Below are 20,628 nucleotides of genomic sequence, written 5' to 3' on the forward strand. Positions count from 1 at the left end.
GTTCTCCGGTAACGGAGTTATGACAGCAAAATCAAGCTATTTACTGTTAAATATTTGCTGATTTGTGATTGTAATTCCGTTGCCATAGTATTACCCGGTAGTGGGGCTGAGGAAGAAGAAGCGCGTCTGACAGCGAGGGCTTTGTGTAAACTTTGTGTTCATTTCCATCTGTGCCCTACATGTGAAGAAGCACAAAGTTAGGAGAATGGTGCAGAAAATGAGGAACTGTGTTTGCACGAGCCTGAGATGCAGTAGAAGTACACGGGGGATGGTCACCTTGCTGCATTTGCAGCAGGATGCAAGTCTCCTCTGAGACGTCCGAAATTCCTGTAGCTAAACCCTTGGATGACCTGTTCAGAGCGACTGTGCTTTCTCCAAACATGGGCCAGTGCGATCCATTAGCACTCGCTTTGGATTCTGTCAGTGACAACACCCCCACCCTACTCTCACCCCCTGTAACCATAACTCACAAAGCTATCTGTTTCTTGCGTATGAACGTGGCAGTTATCAACCACTTCCCGGCACCTCAGTGAGAATGCCTTTTCGTTCTCACCCGTTCAACAACTCAGCTACGCGAGCTCAGGTTCCTCTCACCTCTCACCCACTCCAGGGGTGTTAAAACCGCCACCACCTCCCATCAATCACCCATGCAGCCGCTCAAACCAGAACTACTGGAACAGCCGCTTAGTCTTAGACTGGTTTAACTCGAAGGACAGTTTAGCGGAGATTAAAATGATGTTCTGGAGTTGGCTGTTGAACGTGTAAAGATAGCAATGATTCATAAAGTTCTGCAATTAGAAATTAGACTCAAATTTAAGAAGTAATCACCAAGGTCCTTCCAAAGAAGTAACCATGGATTAGCGTGTTATCCAGGACTAACCCTCGTCCACTTTACATTTGGAGATAAGCGGCGGTCTATCGAGGATTATGTCTCTATTCTTAGGGATCTTTTAAGTGACATTCACAACACTTACATATGCATCTCTGCTGACATGCAAGGCACAGTTCTCCATGAATGTGTCTATAGTTTTACCGAGTCCAAAAATTGTCAAGATATTAAAAATGTCCCCATTCCCATTCCCAAAGTGTCAAATGCTGATGCTTTGTCAGATTGTTGTCGTTATCTTTGGTGCAGTAATCTAATGTGCGGCGAAATGGGTTTGAAATGCTATTGAATGTAATTATTCCAGTCTTCTGGCACCACAGGTCTCTGAGAAGATCTTGATGAGTCAGAATGACAACACATTACCTTTACACTTATAAATTCAAAAACTAGATGAATGAAATCAAAAGTATGTCTCAGTATAGATGGGCAGTTTTGTGGTAATGGAATTACGCTCATAACAAATTTTTAATGATAAACTAAAACATGGCCAGTAATTTCTAAACCATAGAACTGCCAACAAGTAGACAAAGTAAGATAAGTAAGTAAGCTAACGTATAAAATTGGCGCCTTCTTACCTGGCCGATTTGGTGAAACCCTATGTACCTCCCGGATTTTGCGGCCACAGAATGCGGGACTGCTGTGTGTTTCTTGGGTGAAGAAGAAGTCAGCGGGTCAAAGAGCCTTCTCTTATTGTGCACCCGCTCTATGGAACAGTCTCCCTGCGACCGTGAGGCAGTCAGATTCCTTGGACATTTTTACGTCAAGACTAAAAATGTATTTTTACTCCCTTTCTCATGAATAGTTTTTATTTTTTTATCTGTTTTATTCTTTTACTTGTGTCCTTTAATTGTCTATTTGAATCTTTTAATTTGCTGACTCATTTTAATTTTGATTTTGAACTGTTTTGTGTGAGGCGCCTTGAGGCAACTTTTGTTGTGATTTGGCACGTTATAAATTGAATAAATTGACTAAGTCCTATATATGCCCTGAGGACCATTCATTTCCCGATGCTTATCTCTGCATTCCAAAACTTGGAGCAGATGAGATTACAACTTTCCCCCTTGCATGGGACTCCAGTTACTTCCCCAGCCAAGGCCAGTACCCATTTACAACTGGGTGGACTGAGACCATTAATGGTCCTTCCACAAGTTCACCTATGGAAACTTTGTTACAACTTTTACTTCCTCTAGATAGTCAAGTTTGATCGTCTTCTGGGTGCTCCACCAGGGCCGTGTTCTAAACCCCATTAACCCATCCAATGGGTATTAATGACGGTTGGTGTATACCAGAGGTGCTCAAGTTCGGTCCTCGAGAGCTACCTTCCTGATACTCTTAGTTATCTCCCTGCTCCAACACACCTGAATCTAATGAAAGGCTCATTAAAAGCCTGCTAATGAGTCTTTCATTGGATTCAGGTCTGTTGGAGCAGGGAGACAACTAAGAGTATCAGGAAGGTAGCTCTTGAGGACCGAACTTGAGCACCCCTGGTGTATACAAAGGGCAGGGGCTTAATTAACGCAAGTTTGTAACCCACGTAGACTATATTGTACTGTTTGGGAATCAAATCTAGGTCTATATATTGGTAGTCCCACTTACCCAATGAACAACCTCTTCTATAGGTAGAAACTACATATTCTCACTCCCACTCATACATATTTGCGCTTGGTCAGTGTCAAAGCGTGAGTCCTAAAAACTCAGAGAAAATGCCGTGTTTTTGTCACCGAAAGTACAGAAATTACATCATATGCGTCATATTTTACCCCTTTAGCGCCCGGCCTCAAACGAGACTGCGCTGCCCAGTATGGAGACACTGATTCACTATAGAGACAAAAGACAAACTATGCAGACGTGCATCATACTGGAGCTTCATTACCACTGCATTTGGTGGTACACTGGAGATTCCAGTCTTAATTTACTATGGATCGCTTTAAAATAAATTGCTAAATTTATTGCTAAATAAATCTGATGAGCTAGGTAGCCCCTTAAGGTGACTCGCGGGGAAATGCGTTTATTTACAGTGGTGTAATTTCTCTCTGATAACAGACAGAACTATCGGCTTGACCTCCGCATCGTCAGGGAACGTTCAGGGTACATTCATTGGGTTATAGTTCAGGTTAGGGTTAGGATGATGGGTTGCATCACTAAATGAAATGAATGGGCAACCCAACTCACATGTTGAAGTTTGGTTAAAAAAATGTAAATTGGGAGTAACAATGTGTTGGTAGAATCTAAAATACATTGCTTGATATGACTTGAAGTAACTGGAAAAAGAAATGTTTGTTCTGGAGACCAGAACAAGATCAGGACTGAGGGGAGTACTAAGTGGGGCAAGGGTGGGTAGAACGCATGCACAAGTTGAGCGTGAAATGGGCAATTTCTAATCTCAAATGTAGGTGTTCCACATCATTTCCTAATCTGATCAGCTTCATGGTGAGGTTTCATTACAGGATCTATCCCAGATGTCTCCTTAAGGAGACAGCCTTGAGGATCTGTTCCGTGCAGTTGTAATTCATTGTAAAACCCTCCTACCAAGGCAACCTGCTGAAAGCAAACGCTAATGCATGTTCATGGCGCCTAAGTGTCGCGCGAATGCCTAATGTACACTGTGTGAGGATCGTCGAGGAGTTTGAAATGACCAATGCACAGAGAGATGCTGTAAAAATGGTAAATGTAAAGACGTGGAAGTAGCCCTTATTCAAATCACGAGGTTTTGCCTGTGATCGGCAATAAACTCCATTCTTGGAGCGCACAAACGCACAATGTTATCCACACATGCACACATACCTCACACAAAGTCATGCACTCATGATCGTCATCATCATCATGAGGAACGAGGGATCTCTCCCACATACAAACACAGAGAGAAGGAACGAGCCGCTGCTCTGAGCTACAACCACCTGTTTGACTCACCGAGGAGGAGGAGGAGGTTTCTGAGCAGTGGTGAGTAAGTTGACAGCAAACATAAATTTCTTAATAGCCACAATAAAATAAACATCAGACATCCTGTTGGGAGTTGTAGGAGCTGAAGTGATGCAGTAGAAATGTCTGGAAAATCAAAGCCTGCGACTGAACAATCTTATGTCACTTTTTTTTTGTTGCCTGTTATCTCCCTGTTTTTTGTTTTTTTTTTTCTTGTGAATGCTCTGAAATGGCATATGACAGACTGCCTTGAGGGAGATTTTAATTTTAATGAAGCCGGACCAAGCAATTGGCTTTTTGTTAACATGCAACCTTCTTATTATCTTAAATCCAAGTGGAGCTTTGTAGTTGCCTTATTAGATTTAATCAAGTTGTGCTCATCACATTTAAATGCATTGGATGAATTTGTTTATGCTCTAGAATTATTGCAAAATTTTACAGTCATCCCTTGGTATTGGTGCAATTGCTTGAATATGATTTAATTCAAATTGATACTCACAAGGAGTTGGTTGTAGATGACTGGACATCGAGTTCTGACAATATATCCTTTTACACATGAAATAAGTGTACCTCCAAGGAATGAAGCGTCCATCCATTCTAGCTCACTTACAGAGGAACACAGTAAACATCCTGAAAACAGAATGGCTGAAAGGTTCAGTAAGTTAACCAGCAATTGAGGAGAAGTTATGATGTAAACTTTAAGCTCAAGGGGAGAAATGTAGCAGTCATCAAGCAAGTCTCAAGCAGCCAAGAAACACGGTCTGACAGCTTGTAATGTTTGAAGATGGCAGAGGCGAGCTCAAGAAGAATGTCTTAAAAATGCTAACACTCAGAAAGATTTACTGTGGTCCTAAAAGCAGCTGTGTGTCCGTACATGTTAAAAAAAAAAAAGAAAAAAGAAAAAGAAAGTGGGTTTTTAGTTGTATTATTTTCAAATAATAATAAAAAAAATAGAAAAAAGAATGGTTCTTAAGAAAATTGTTTCTCAAAAATATGTCTTGCAAATAGGGGTAGTCTTGGTCTCTTACACCAGTTTCAAGACCTCAACCCTTTGTCATGAGTTACACAGCGCAAAAAGACATCTCACTTCAATCTTTTGAGGCATTTAACACATCTGACGAGGATGCTTCATTTTAGAGTGTTTCCAGGTGTGTCAAACTGGTGACAGACCTCAGGGTGGATCCAGAACATACTGGTGGAAGGTGGGGGGGTGATATATCCTATCTGGTCTGGAAGTATCTAGTGATCGTTTTGAATGGCTGGTGAAAGTGGCTAGTTTAATTTTGTGCTACCTTACTTGGCCTTTGGACGCCAAGACTTGTCAATGGAAAAGTGCTAGAAATAAAAAAGTCCCTTCGGCTGCTTCCTTGTTTGCACTTGGGGTCACCACAGCAAATCCAAGGTGGATCTGCATGTTGAATTGGCACAAGTTTTACGCCGGATGCCCTTCCTGACGCAACTCCACATTACATGGGGAAATGTGGCAGGGGTGGGATTTGAACCCGGAACCTTCTGAACTGAAACCAAGCGCATTAACCACTTGCTAGAAATAAATGGATGAATTACTGACGTGGCACCAATAGATGAAGAGCAACAAACATCACTTAATCAAAATTTTGTACTTGAAGTGTGGTGCAATTACGAGTAAGAACTCAACCTCATTGTTCCTCAGAGTTTCAAATGGTTGGTGTGGAAGTAAGTCCCAACAGACGCAATGTGCACAACACGTTACCTGTTACCTGCACGAGGCACTATGAGGAGCCTCGGAGACAAAACAGAATGTGGGCAAAGGGGCACACAAACAGTAGATGCACACAAGTGTGCAAATGCAGGTACACACTGATATCTACAGTTATCTACAGGTACTGTATCATCACTGAACTTCAAACGCTTCAGGTTTGTAAGTTCAGTCAGCCCTATTTTCCCATTTAAGTTGTGTTTTGTGCAGATCGTTTGCCTCGTTTTTATCTTTGTCGTTGTTGGTCTTCCTCTCGGTGTTACCTCCCAAGTGTTGCTTTTCACCCCCATTCTTGAAACCTACAACTGCATATTTCACGAGCTTCCTCACTCATGCTGCTGCTGCTGCTGTTGCTGCTGGTGCACGACACATCTCAATGCATCTTGCATCATTTGAGTTTGGCTAAAGTGCTACAACCGCTTATTGAGAGAAAAACTGAAAAAGTAAATCATAAAAATGGTAGAAAGCAAGTTTAAACACACTTGATCGTGTTCTCCAACAGCTTTGGCAGACGTACCAACACATATGGATGGGGCACACGTGCTTCATCCCAACTGGTCCATGTTTATCTACCTGACCGAATATTTTTGTATTGGCAAAGGAGAAGATGTTTGAATGTCTTTTTAAATGTCACATTGCACAAAGCGTAACAGGCCGGGTTGATGGTGCTGTTGATGTAGCACAGCCAGTAGCCAATAGTCCAGACTGTGTTGGGGATGCAGCTGGAGCAGAAGGTGTTAATGAGCACCATCACATTATAGGGAGTCCAGGTGGCTACAAAAGCTACCAGGATGGCCATTATGGTGCGAGTCACCTTTTTCTCCCGAGATGGCGCCGCTTTCTTCTTCTTGTTGGGAGGCTGCTTGGTCATCTTCACGATCTTCCGAGCCACATGGTTCTGCCGATCCGAGGCTGGGACGATCTCAACGGTGGCATTGGACGGTGTATAGCAGTCACCTTTTGGCGATTTTGTCTTGATCTTGATGCAGGTCAGTTTTGAGCCCCCTGCCTTAGCTCTCTGGCGTGTGAGTGGCTGACTTGTCTCCGCATTTGAATTAACCGCAGATGGTGCCACTTCCTCGTCCTTCTGGTTGGAAAGGGGCGCACTGCCGGAAGTTGAGTCATTGGAGCTTTCCTTCTCTTCCCCGGGGGCACAGTTTTCTCTTGCCGCATCTTCGCCTTCCGTTTCTCCATCAGCAGTGGTGCTTGAGGAAGGACCTTTACCATTTTGCAGTTTTCCATCATGGTGGCTGGTCCCGTCTTCGGTATTCTGAATTTGGGATTGACCTGGGTCATCACCTGGTACGTTGTTGTTGTTTGCTTTTGGCGTATTGTTCCTTCTGCGGCTGGGGGAGATGGGCTCTGGGTTGGCGCCTGATGGTTTACGGTTGTCTTTCTTCACACGGCTCTTGCTTGCTCTGGAGATCTGCCAGTAGAGCTGTATCATGATGATGACAGGCAGGTAAAAGGCAGCGATGGCGGTGCCAAAAGTGACGGCAGCATTGGAGAAGAACTGGATGTAGCACTCTTTCTCTGGCACTGTCCGGCCTCCGACAATGAACTGCCAAAAGAGAATGGCTGGTGCCCAAAGGATAAAAGACAAAACCCAGGCAGCTGCGATCATTATTCCTGCCATCTTGGTGGTCCTTTTGACAGGGTAGCTGAGAGGCTTAGTGACACAGAAGTATCTGTCAAAGCTTATGATGAGAAGATTCATGACAGACGCATTACTGACTACATAGTCCAAAGCTAACCACAAGTCACACACCACTGGCCCGAGGGGCCAGTACCCAATTACTATATAGACTGTGTACAAGTTCATAGAGCACAGTCCAATAATGAGGTCAGCACATGCAAGGCTGAATAAAAAGTAGTTGTTGACAGTCTGTAAGCTCCTATTAACTTTGATGGAAAGCATGACGAGTATATTTCCAATAACTGTAACCAAACTGAGAGAGCCAGCCACCAACACAATGAACACCACCTCCACAGTCTTGTAGGTGCTTTCACTCTCCACCACAGCTTCTGTGTCATTGCCTTCAGAGGCATTCCAGGAGGTGAAATTGAATCCATCCATGGCATCTGGTCCTTTGTTGCCGCCTCCTACTCAGATGTAACCTGAGAGAAAACAAACAATAAGAGATTTATGATGAGAAAGTGTGACTGTGTTACCTTTCAAGGTGCTATGGATGATTTTTTCTGCCAGTCGATGTCACACTCGTGTGTCACACTTCAGGAAATAAACATTCCCTACTTGGCAACTCCTCCACAAATCTCACTCCTCCACATTACGCAGAACAAACAGGTCTAACAGCTCTATGTGGGGAAAAAGGTACAGAAAAGCTCAGAGCACAGAGGGAGTGCTGTTTCAGTTTTCTACACAATTTTCTTCTGCCATTAGGCTGCATCAAAATAGTTTCTGGATGCTACTTCTTAATATGTAAAATATCATTTAGGGCACCTTTGAGGTTCTTATCAAACTCACATATGGGATGCAAAATTTGATTTAATTTCAGTGCAATTCGGTTTAATCTGGAGACTGCCCAAAGATGTGAAATATTTGCTTTATTATGTATCTCACATTAAATTCAAAATTGTGAAATTAAAAAATGGAGTGGCAATACGTCCAACTGTTGGTTCAGTAAAGTAAATACGCAACCATATACGCCCAATCATAACCGACCAATGAGTGTATTTGTAAGTTCACTTCCAGTTTTAACATAGGGGAAAAAAGGTGGATATTTTCTTGCCATCTGCGGGAGGGTTCACAGCTCACGGAGGGGCTGTGATCTAAAGCGGTTCTGTTTGGCTAATCATACCAAGGGAACTGTGAAAAACTAACACCATCTTACAGGCAACAAACACATTTTGTTCATAAAAACTGTTTCGTCGTCATTAACAGGCTTCCGTTCAACATGCTTATGAAGTTTGTCTGCTTTCATCCATTGCGGTGGTTTTTTTTTTTTTTTTTGCAGTAAATAAAGACGGCACTATTAAACTCAGCCACATGGGGTGTGCAGCCAGTACATTCTGAGTGCCAGTCCCAAGCCCGGATAAATGAGGAGTGTTGCGTCAGGAAGGGCATCCGGCGTAAAACAAGCCAATCCAACTATGCAGACTCAGAATCGAATTCCCATACCGGATCGGTCGCGGCCCGGGTTAACAACGTCTGCCACCGGTGCTATTGCCCAACAGGGTGCCGGTGGAAATTGGGCTGCTGCTGGGCGAAGACGATGAAGAAGAGGAGGAAAACGTTGCCACGAACAGCGGGAGAAGAAGAAAACTAGAAGGGTGGAAATGAGAGTGGGGACTTTGAATGTTGGTAGTATGACTGGTAAAGGGAGAGAGCTGGCTGATATGATGGAGAGGAGAAAGGTAGACATATTGTGTGTGCAAAAGACCAAGTGGAAGGGAAGTAAGAGCAGGAGCATCGGCGGTGGGTACAAGTTGTTGTAACATGGTGAGGACAGGAAGAGAAATGGTGTTGGGGTCATTTTAAAGGAAGAGTATGTTAAAAGTGTGTTGGAGGTTAAGCGAGTGTCTGACAGGGTGATGAGTGTGAAGTTGGAAATTGAAGGGGTGATGATGAATATCATCAGTGCATATGCCCCACAGGTAGGTTGTGAGATGAAGGAGAAAGAAGATTTCTGGAGTGTGTTAGATGAGGTAGTGGAGAGGGTGCCCAAGCATGAAAGAGTGGTGATAGGAGCAGACTTCAATGGGCATGTTGGTGAAGGAAACAGAGGTGATGAGGAAGTAATGGATATTGTTGTGAAAGTGTAGGTACACGGACCCACAACAGGGGGCGTAAAAGAACGGGCAATGGATAAGCCAAACAGTAACAATTTAATGTTGCAAATTGTGCACAATGGAATACAGACAACAATCAGTTTGGGACTATAGTCAATTACACGTTGGGTGACGTGTGGGCAGGCTTGAGGATAGGAGACGCCCGTCCAGAACCGAGCGGGATCCCACACGGCCCTCACCGCCAACGGATCTGAAGAACACCGGAGCCGCCAAGTCCTGGGTCCCCAGGTGGTCACCGTCTCCAGCTGTCAGACCTGGTACTGCTGGCAGAGAACAGAAACAGCACAGGTGAGTGTGAGTACGCACACTCAGTAATCCCACAGTCTGTGTTCTTTTGGGAGGGAGCGCCTCCACCTCCAGTCACACACTCGTGCAGCTCCTGTCTAACCACTTATCTGGTTGGGGTGTGAAGCGAAGCCGTCGCTGATCACACCAAACGCCAATCCCACAGATAAGGAAAACACCACAGGAAAACGGCTGCAAAGAAGTTCAGACTATTAGTCAGCGTTAAATACAGCAGAGAATATTACCTCCAAGGTAACTGATTTCTCGGCAAGGAGGTGGAGTTGCAGTCCGGCCTTTATGGTGATGGTGATGAGTTGACTGAGTGACAGCTGGTGCTGATGATGAGTGACAGCTGTCACTCCCAGTGGCTCCGGCGCCCTCTCGTGCTTGAAGCCCGCACTCCAAGCAGGGCGCCATCTGGTGGTGGTGGGCCAGCAGTACCTCCTCTTCAGCGGCCCACACAACAGGGTAGATATGGTATCAAGGATAGGAATGTGGAAGGACAGATGGTAGTTGATTTTGCAAAAAGGATGGAAATGGCTGTGGTGAATACCTACTTTAAGAAAAGGGAGGAGCACAGGGTAACATATAAGAGTGGAGGAAGGTGCACACAGGTGGACTACATTCTTTATAGGAGATGCAAGCTAAAAGAAATCACAGACTGTAAGGTGGTAGCAGGGGAGAGTGTCACTAGACAGCATAGGATGGTTGTTTGTAGGATGACTTTAGAGGTAAAGAAGAAGAAGAGAGTGAGAGCTCAACAAAGGATCAGATGGTGGAAGCTGAAGGAGGAAGACTGTTGTGTGAAATTTAGCGAGCAGGTGAGAGAAGCACTAGTTGGAGGGGAAGCAATTTTGGACAACTGGAAAAGTACTGCAGATGTGGTGAGGGAGACAGCTAGGGCAGCACTGGGTATGACATCTGGACAGTGGAAGGAAGACAAGGAAACTTGGTGGTGGAATGAAGAGGTCCAGGAAAGCATAAGGAGAAAGAGGTTGGCGAAAACGTTTTGGGATAGTCGGAGAGATGAAGAAAGTAGACAGGAGTACAAGGAGATGCAGCGTAAGGTGAGAAGAGAAGTGGCAAAAGCAAAGGAAAAGGCATATTGCGAGCTGTACAAGAAGTTGAATAGTAAGGAAGGAGAAAAGGACTTGTACCGATTGGCCAGACAAAGGGACAGAGCTGGAAAGGATGTGCAGCAGGTTAGGGTGGTAAAAGATGCACATGGTAATGTGCTGACAAGTGAGGAGTGTGTGCTGAGAAGGTGGAGGGAATATTTTGAAGAGTTGATGAATAAAGAAAATGAGCGAGAGAAAAGGCTGGATGATGTGGTGAGAGTAAATCAGGAAGTAAAAGAGATTAGCAAGGAAGAAGTGAGGGCTGCTATGAAGAGGATGAAGAGTGGAAAGGCAGTTGGTCCAGATGACATTCCGATGGAGGCATGTAAATGTCTAGGAGAGATGGCAGTAGAGTTTCTAACCAGATTGTTTAATAAAATCTTGGAAAGTGAGAGGATGCCTGAGGAGTGGAGACAAAGTGTGCTGGTTCCTATTTTCAAGAACAAGGGTGATGTGCAGAGCTGCAGTAACTACAGAGGCATAAAGCTGATCAGCCACAGCATGAAGTTATGGGAAAGAGTAGTAGAAGCTAGGCTTAGAAAACAGGTGAAGATCTGTGAGCAGCAATATGGTTTCATGCTGAGAAAGAGCACTACAGATGCAATGTTTGCTCTGAGAATACTGTTGGAAAAGTACAGAGAAGGACAGAAAGAGTTACTTTGTGTGTTTGTGGACTTAGAAAAAGCTTATGATAGGGTGCCAAGAGAAGAGTTGTGGCATTGTATGAGGAAGTCTGGAGTGGCAGAGAAGTATGTTAGGGTAGTGCAGGACATGTATAAAAATAGTGTGACAGCGGTGAGATGCGCAGTCGGAATGACAGACTCATTCAAGGTGGAGGTGGGATTACACCAAGGATCAGCTCTGAGTCCTTTCTTGTTTGCAGTGGTGATGGACAGGTTGACAGATGAGATCAGACAGGAGTCTCCATGGACTATGATGTTTGCAGATGACATTGTGATCTGTAGTGAGAGTAGAGAGCAAGTTGAGTCTAGTCTGGAGAAGTGGAGATATGCTTTGGAGAGAAGGGGAATGAAAGTCAGTAGAAGCAAGACTGAGTACATGTGTGTGAATGAGAGGGAGCCCAGTGGAATAGTGCAGTTACAAGGAGTAGAAGTGGTGAAAGTAGATGAGTTTAAATATTTGGGGTCAACTGTTCAAAGTAATGGAGAGTGTGGTAGAGAGGTGAAGAAGAGAGTGCAGGCAGGGTGGAGTGGGTGGAGAAAGGTGGCAGGAGTGATTTGTGACCGAAGAATATCAGCAAGAGTGAAGGGGAAAGTTTACAAAACAGTAGTGAGACCAGCTATGTTGTATGGTTTAGAGACAGTGGCACTAACAAAAAGACAGGAGGCAGAGCTGGAGGAGGCAGAGCTGAAGATGTTGAGATTCTCTTTGGGAGTGACAAGAATGGACAAGATTAGGAATGAACATATCAGAGGGACAGCTCAGGTGGGACGGTTTGGAGACAAAGTCAGAGAGGCGAGATTGAGATGGTTTGGACATGTGCAGAGGAGGGACCCAGGGTATATAGGGAGAAGGATGCTGAAGATGGAGCCACCAGGCAGGAGGAGAAGAGGGAGACCAAAGAGGAGGTTCATGGATGTGCTGAGAGAGGACATGCAGGTGGTTGGTGTGACAGAGGAAGATACAGAGGACAGGGTGAGATGGAAACGATTGATCTGCTGTGGCGACCCCTAACGGGAACAGCCGAAAGACAAAGAAGAAGAAGAAAGATGGCACTATTAAATGTGTCAAACATACACCGCTTTTCACGCCGCAATAGAGCCTTTAAAAAGTGGCGTAAAAAATGTAGTTTAGATGCACAAAATGTGTCAAATACACGATTACGGTTGGGCGAATAGCCTTTTCCATTAAAAAATGCAAATAATGTGCTACAGCGGGTTTTGATCCAGCTGATCTTTGCGGTAACTGAAGTAAACAGTGTCCAAAATAGTGCTAGCTTCCAAGTTAGCTATAACACTGCTACATATTATAGTTTTTGATAATTCTGTACAAATATGAACTATGAGAAAAAAACAGATTGCTATAGATTGCAGCCACTTTTTGTGCAAATTTGTGCAAACGCATTCCTTTCAAGTAATTTACTTACTATATGGGTAGTGCGCTAATTAGCTAGCCTCAGATGGTTAATTGAGGGAATGAGTCTCCACTGTTAGAGAAAATTATAAATCATCATAACATAAATATTCACTTTGGGCTGGTGCATGGGGACAAACCAGTAACGGTTAATAAATATATAAAAGCAGCCCACAAATCCATCAGGATAATTATTGTGATCCCTTTGTCTGTCAAGCCACATGTTTTGGGTTTCATAAAAGCAGATCCTGAAATAACAGTGACATTTTTAGATGTGCTCTGATAATTTAAACTGACAATTACAGTCAAAAATATCACAATTTTTGTTGAAGAGTGCATAAATAATATCACAACTACTCTATGATAGAAAAAAACAAACACAAAGAAAGAATCACGCTGTATTATAGAACTGTTCTCCTGCTCCTCCCAGGTCCAAAAGTCTGATTTCCATCAAACTTGGCATGTCACTGAAGGTTGACCCCAAAGTTGCACTTAAAGAGTTAATTTTGGCAAAGGTCAAAGACAAGGAATTTCATTTTCAACCAGATTTGGACCAAATCAGGTTCGATGAATTTCCAGAATTATCATGGAAAGATCAGTCACATGTCAATCAATTCATAGGTTCACATAAATAATGCCAATGGGGTCGGATTACTGTCTTCATGCCCACTGTTGCTATTATGCCATAAAATAAAATAAAATAAAAATGCACAACAGAACGTAAACAATATGCAAGGACATCTGCTGCACAAAACAAACAAACAAACAAACAAATTGCTTGTTTGTTTGTTTGTTTTCAACAATTCAACACAACATTGAATTGTTGTGTTGTTTGGTTTCCTGTTTTCTGTTTCTTCTGTTGTGCAAAAACCTTGTAACTGTTAGAATGGCCTAAGCAGAGGGTCACCCCTCTGAATCTGGTCTGCTTGAGGTTTCTTCCTCAGTGTCAACAGAGGGAGTTTTTCCTCACCACTGTCCCTTGTGTGCTTACTCCCAGGGGTTGGTATGGTTTGACCTTATTTGTGTGAAGCACCTTGAGGCAGCTTTGTGGTGTTCTGGCGCTGTATAAATGAAATAAATTGAAACAAACAAACAAACAAACAAACCAGCATTGTTCTGCACAAGGTTTAGCAGGAAAAAAAACATTTTGTAAATTTCAAATAATTACTCCAATCACTCCAAATTATCAACTTCATTTTTTAATGCAGAATTTACAATGTAGTTCTTAATATTTAAGGTTTTTCCTGCTCAGGTGTCACACTGAACATGTTTTTCTATCACATACGTAAAACCAAATGACGATATCCAGGCGTTCTGAAGCGTAACTATTTGTTTGAACTATTTATTCTTCTACACCACAAACAGCATGCACCACCAAAAGTTCAATAAAACCTTTAAAGGGAATTTTTTACCAAACTGGGACTGACATTTTATCTTCAAACGGTAGATTGCATCCAACTTGCACTCAAAAATTCTCTTCGTACAGCGTCACAGCGTAAAAATTCCTTTGATCCAAGTGACCCACTAGTTCTCGCTCTTAACCTTAAGCATTTTTCCTGTGTTGCTGAAGCCGCGTTGATTAATTCGCTGCTCGCTCCTGCATTTCAAAAGCCTTTGATATTAGCAGGGATGTGATTTGTCTGCTCTGTGTCTTTGAGCTGCATCACAGGTCTCGGAGCACTTTGGGGTGCTGACGGGTAGAATTTTATCACACACTTAACGCGCTTTGCGGTTCAACATAAATATCATCAGGTTGGAGTTCATGTTTCCCATTTTGCTCGTCCTTTTCAAGTGCTTTGCAGGCCTGCCGGCGAGGTGCCTTTTAAATCACCGTTCTGTTATAGACGTTCACCTCTGGGGACAAAAATATATCACCAGAATAACCAACGAACCAATGCAAAGACTTTCTGATGTTGTGCAGAATAACAACATAAATCCATATTTTTATTTTATTTATCTTGGTTGGGTTGGGGTATAAATATTGAATTTGTAGAAATATGTATATGTTTTAAGCTGAAAAACATGGTGTTTATCTGAGAAAATACAACTGCAAAAGATCATTTTATTCATGGTGTTGTTGCCAAAGTATTCTAAACATTTTTTAAATTTTGGGATGCCAAAGTTGTGGATAAATGCTTATGCAACTTTATATCAGGGGAGATTTTCATACAGAGACAAATGGATGCTACAAACTCCTCATCCATACTGATTAATGTTTGAGCTAAGAGGATTAATACATTGAATAATTACTATATACTATACTATATACTATATATAATTATGACTTTTTGAATGCTTGGTTTCCAATGTAATGGACAAACAAGGTCAACATTCATTGGATTCTATCACATATGACATGTCCATAATGTTACAACTAATCAAACTATTCCTTTTTAGAACTCCAGTTAATGCAACCAATTATTTGCATCACTTTTTACCAAAATTGGAGGAAGTTTTACTTTGGACCCATGTCCAAATAGAAACTGGCCTTTTTTCACATTTGCGTCTGTCTGTCTGTCTGTTTGCGCGCAGCATAACTCCGTTCCTATTACTGCCAGGATCTTCAAATTCACAGAGAACATTCTTGGGATACAGACCTTGGACAAGTTCAAAGATGGCTAACCTTGACCTATTCTAACAGGTCAAAAGGTCACATTTATTCAACATAATTTTTCATTGATTACATGCTCATACGGCTGAGGGCATTTTAGCATTGCATTATAATTGCTATTGTTACCCACTAACTCCATAACTTTCAGTAACAGATAATCCAAACTATACCTTGTTGGAATCCCTATGATTAAACAACAAATTTGGTATACTGATTGGAGAATATATGATTGGAGAATTTTTAAAATTTGACTTCAGTGTAATCCTTCCTTGACCTTGCATGTCAGCTGGAATGGTCAGCGTACATTTTGCAAAATGTCATATCAAACGTTTTGATGCCCTGGGTGGTCGTAGCATGCCCACTTTCAGGGGTCTGGCCCAAGGCCTAATATTGCATAACTACTCATACCTGTACACTCAAAAATGGCTCTTTGGATGAACTCAATTCAATTCAATTAGGATTTCTGTCACAGCAGATAAGTGAATGTTCACCAACTACTCAAAAAATGCACTCAACTGATAAAGACCTTCGGCCACAATGAACACTCTTGAACACTCTAGTTGCAGGTGAGTGTCACTTGTACCATTTCGTTATATTTGATTGGTCAGTTTCATTCTTCGGTTATTGGGCATGTGATGAACTTAATGTGATACCAACATAAAGTCACATAAGGATACAGAGATGTTGAGGTTGGATGTCTAAATCTGCAAGAGATTGCAGAACCTCACTGGTTGGTTGTGTTTTCACTCAAAAAAACTGATGTATTGGATGAACTCAATTCTGTTATGTGCAGGATTTCCATCTAATAAATATATGTAGCCCCAACGCATCCATGCAAGATACTGTAATTTAATTTAATTAAGTTGGGACTATACATATTTATTAGATAGAATTCAATCCAATAAGTCAGTTTTTGAGTGTAGCACACAAACAAATGACTCATTGGATGAACTCAATTCAATTACAGGCAGGATTTTCACATAATAAATGGATTTAGTCCCAACTAAATTAAATTAAATTATCTTCTTGTGCTTCATTTGCGTTGGGGCTACATATATTTATTAGATGGAAATCCTGCACATAACAGAATTGAGTTCATCCAATGCATCGGTTTTTTGAGTGTACAAAACATAACCAACCAACATAACCTTGCAGATTTAGACATCCAACCTCAACTTCTCTGTATCCTTATGTGACTTTATGTTCATATCAGATTACGTTCATCACAAGCCCAATAACCGAAGAGTGAAACTGACCAATCACATATAACGAAATGGTATAAGTGACACTCAACTGTGTTGAGTGTCACTCTTGAACACTAGAGTGCTCAAGAGTGTTCATTGAGGCCGAAGGTCTTTATCAGTTGAGTGCATTTTTTGAGTAGCTGGTGAACATTCACTTATCTGCTGTGACAGAAATCCCTAATCATTGCATTAGGCATAATCCCCATAAAAAGTTTAAGTCTACCGATTTATATTCAAAAGCACCAAGGATGCAAAGGGGACATACTTATGGACCACTTGAGACAAGTGGATTAGAGCAGTATAGTAGATGGTCATTCTACAGTGTAGACTGCAAATTCCCATAGGTGCTCTTTGTCCATCTCCAGCTGCCATAAGCGTCGTCCCCGACCTGAAATCTCTGCCAGGGCATGGCTAAAGTGCCCAAGCTAGAGTCAAATAAAGATGCGCAAATCTCTCTCAGTTGAATTCAGACAAACAAGGACTGCTAAAAAGGGTCTTCTGTGAGGCTGGACTAGTTTTTAAAGCAACCGTCCACATATTGTCAGTTGTACCGGAAAACAAGCACAGCAGATGAGACGCTTCTGCTTCCTAGGAAATCCCGTTTTTATGCTTTATTTCATCTTTCAGCACTGCAGTTTTACCGTTTTCCTTTCAAAAATCATCCCAATCCCCCACCGCATCGATGGTTATAGGCAGTGATGATGTCATGCCAAACAAAAGAAGAAAAACAACAGTTTTGCTTCACTGTTTGAGTAGGAGAACAAATAATGGCAGCTATCCCACTAAGCATGAGCGCTGTTGCCGTTGCCTGGGGAGAGCAGCAGTGGCGCGCTAGCATAGCTATCAATCATAGCGCTTACCTGCAATTCTCACGACGGCTTCAGTGAGCATCAACGTATCTGACGGAGTGTAATCAAAAACAAGAGCGACAGCTCCATTAGGGTGTTTGCATCTTCTCCCTCTTCTCATCACACTTAATTTGATCAATATTAGCATACTTGAAACCAGTTGCTCTTCAACTTCCACAGTTAAACGTGTGCCGGCGCATGCTAAATTAGTTATTTTTGTTTCTTCCATTGGGGGGAGTAAAGAATGTAAATTGTTGCCACGGGAAAATGTGAATATATGAGGCTGGTATTGTTCTGTGTTGGGGCTGAGGTATTCGTGGAGCTGGATCACTAGAGCTGAAAATTACCTACGTGCCCCAGGAAGAACAAAAAGGCCGAGCTTGGCCTTTCTCTGCTACTTATGCCCTCACTTTTAAGGCTCAAACCTGGACAAATAGCCATTGTGTTAATCCAAAATGACAGATGGGGTGGCACCTTAATGCCACATTACTCAAAACCCGCATGTTGATTTGAACTGGGTTAATGCTTTTGTTACTGGGACTGGATTGTTGCCAGCCCTGCTGTAAAGCTTCCCGAATCTCAAGCTAACCGCGTCACCAATTGCAAATCCAACTGGTGAAAACAAAACAAGCAAAAAAATATAATTGAACACAAAGCTAATGAAAAACAGAATTAATTTAAAACGAAAGAAATGTAAAGTTTACTAAATACTAAGCTAACTACTGTTCACCAAGTGCAAAGCTAATTGGTGAAAACAAACAAAATAGCATTGAACACAAAGCTAATCAAAAATGAACTTCACTTAAAACTAAAGAAATGTAAAGTTTACAAAATAGAACTGATTGTTAAAAGTCAGTGATAAAAGTTACTCAACTATGGAGAAAACTGAACAGAAACCCAAGTGAATACAAAGCTAATTGTCTAGAACAGTAACTGCAACTAAAGCTAAGTGAATCTAAAATTACATTAATCAAAAACTAACAAATGTGAAGTTTGCTGAATGTAGAGTTGTATTTAAAGTTAACCAACTACAAAGCTAAATGAACAGAAAGCCAACTGAATTCACAACTAATTTTCACTAAAGCTAACTGGTGCTAAAAGCTAATGGATTCAGGGAAAAAAAGAGAAGCTAATTCAATCCAACATTTTGTGAATATTTTTCCTGAATACAAAATAATTGTTTATTCAAATAAACTAATTATAAAGCCACTTGAGTTTGCCAAATGTGGAGTTGTATTTAAAGTTAACCAACAACAAAGCTAAATGAACAGAAAGCCAACTGAATTCACAACTAATTTTCACTAAAGCTAACTGGTGCTAAAAGCTAATTGATTCAGGAAAAAAGAAAATTTTTTTAAAAAGCTAATTCAATCCAACATTTTGTGAATATTTTCCCCTAATACAAAAGAATTGTTTATTCAAATAAACTAATTATAAAGCCACTTGAATTCAAAGCTAACTGAACGTGATGCTAACTGATAAGCTAGCTGAGTGGAGCGAAAAGTAAATCCAAAACTAAGCAAAAACAAACCAAAGAGAACACAAATAAAAATGATAAAGCTCTCTGACTGTCATTAGACCACAACTACTTTCAGAAATTCTCTGATTATGAGTGTTTTCAGGACCAAAAGATTTTCACAATATTTTTTTTGTGTCATTTGCGCTAACTTCAATTTCCATCATGATCCCACAGAAGCACTACAAATAGAAAAATAAATAAATAAATTACAGTCATGAAATACGTTTGAATAAATGACCCCCCAAATAATAATAATAACAACAATAACAATAATAACAACAACAACAATAATAATAATAATAATAATAATAATAATAATAATAATTGGAAGGTAAATAAATTTTTTGAGACGACATCAGGAGTTTCTTGTGTCAATTTTCTTTCTGCTCTTTCTGGGCAATGCATTTAGTGAACTTTTATTTCGTATTACAGTTCTCACTTTCAGCGATTACATGCATTTTCAGTGGCGGGCCTCTCCACGGGGGTGTGCAGAGTTATGACTTTATTTACTTTGTGTTTGCAGAGGAGCATGACTAGAATGCAAAAACTATCACTGCTGCAGCACAGTGGGTGCAGCCCCACTCAGCTGTCCTACCAATGGCATTGAAGCCCCTTGGGTATTGCAATTTCCAATAATCATCATTTTTGTTGCACACCTTGAGGTCACGACTTCCCCATTATAGGGCGAAACATGATAAAAGATAACCGATTTTTGAGAAACTCTGCAGATGCACCTCTTTTAAGTGCCTTCTTTTTATTTTTTAATGATGTGGGAGAGCTTTGAACTGGTTCACATCACTGCACGTGTGGAGAACTTCAAAGCCGTACAAGGAAAAATGGCTCATTGAGAAAACTTCTCTTTGTTAGGTAAATATTAGCTCATTTCGCACAAAGTGTTTTAAGTGCTCTCCCAGAGGGCCGTCACTCAGAGGAAGGAAACTGACGAATCGCTCAGACACAAATGTGTTTAAATATTCAAAGAAATCTTTAACCAGAAGTAAGGCAGCCCCCAAAAAACACCCAGTGACACCAAGATCAATATAATAAAATACAATAAGGCACTTGAAGAGTGCAAACCTATGTCAAGGCCGTATGTTCTGGATCAAATTCAAAATAAAAGCCCTAATTTTCTGGGATGTTTTAGATTTTTTTGAGTTAAATGTTGCCAAAGATTCTTCTGGATCTCCATTATGAGTTGTCCTACTAAGTGAGTGGGAGAAGGGGTTGCCAAGGAAGTACCCGATAGATGGTTATTTTAGAGATGTGGGGATGGACGGGCTGGCTGTCTGGATTGTTGGCATCCAGAATCCAATGGGGTTCCATGATGTCGTGGATGCATTCAAGCACGGCGCCACTGCATGCTCTCAGACTTCAAATGTCGGCTTACAAACAAACAAACAGACATATACTGAAGAAACGATTACGCACTTACCAGAGGTAATAATAAGCAAACGGCCCCAGGCAACCACCATGTGCACAATGCTCACAATTCAATGCTCCACTGCAGACATGCAGTCAGACACGAGAATCAATGAGAAGGCACAGGATTGTTGGAT

The 20,628-nt window shown here is 41.6% G+C and overlaps 1 protein-coding gene and 1 long non-coding RNA gene across 2 annotated transcripts in view; both read right to left on the bottom strand.

The window, feature by feature from the left end:
• Positions 1 to 29: 29 nt before the first annotated feature.
• Positions 30 to 7,720, bottom strand: LOC117503705. Its single transcript, XR_004558643.1, has 3 exons — positions 7,708 to 7,720; positions 3,972 to 3,985; positions 30 to 139 (listed from the first exon to the last, which is right to left on the bottom strand). It is a non-coding gene; the product is annotated as an uncharacterized LOC117503705 (long non-coding RNA).
• chrm2a (cholinergic receptor, muscarinic 2a) overlaps positions 5,766 to 20,628 on the bottom strand; it is a 132,977-nt gene continuing 118,114 nt past the window's right edge. Inside the window, exon 3 of the mRNA XM_034162922.1 lies at positions 5,766 to 7,661. Coding sequence (XP_034018813.1) covers positions 6,109 to 7,620 — 1,512 coding nt within the window. The 5' untranslated portion in view covers positions 7,621 to 7,661 and the 3' untranslated portion in view covers positions 5,766 to 6,108. The remainder of the gene's footprint in view (positions 7,662 to 20,628) is intronic.

This window comes from Thalassophryne amazonica, chromosome 22 (assembly GCF_902500255.1).
Source record: "Thalassophryne amazonica chromosome 22, fThaAma1.1, whole genome shotgun sequence".
Classification (NCBI taxonomy): domain Eukaryota; kingdom Metazoa; phylum Chordata; class Actinopteri; order Batrachoidiformes; family Batrachoididae; genus Thalassophryne; species Thalassophryne amazonica.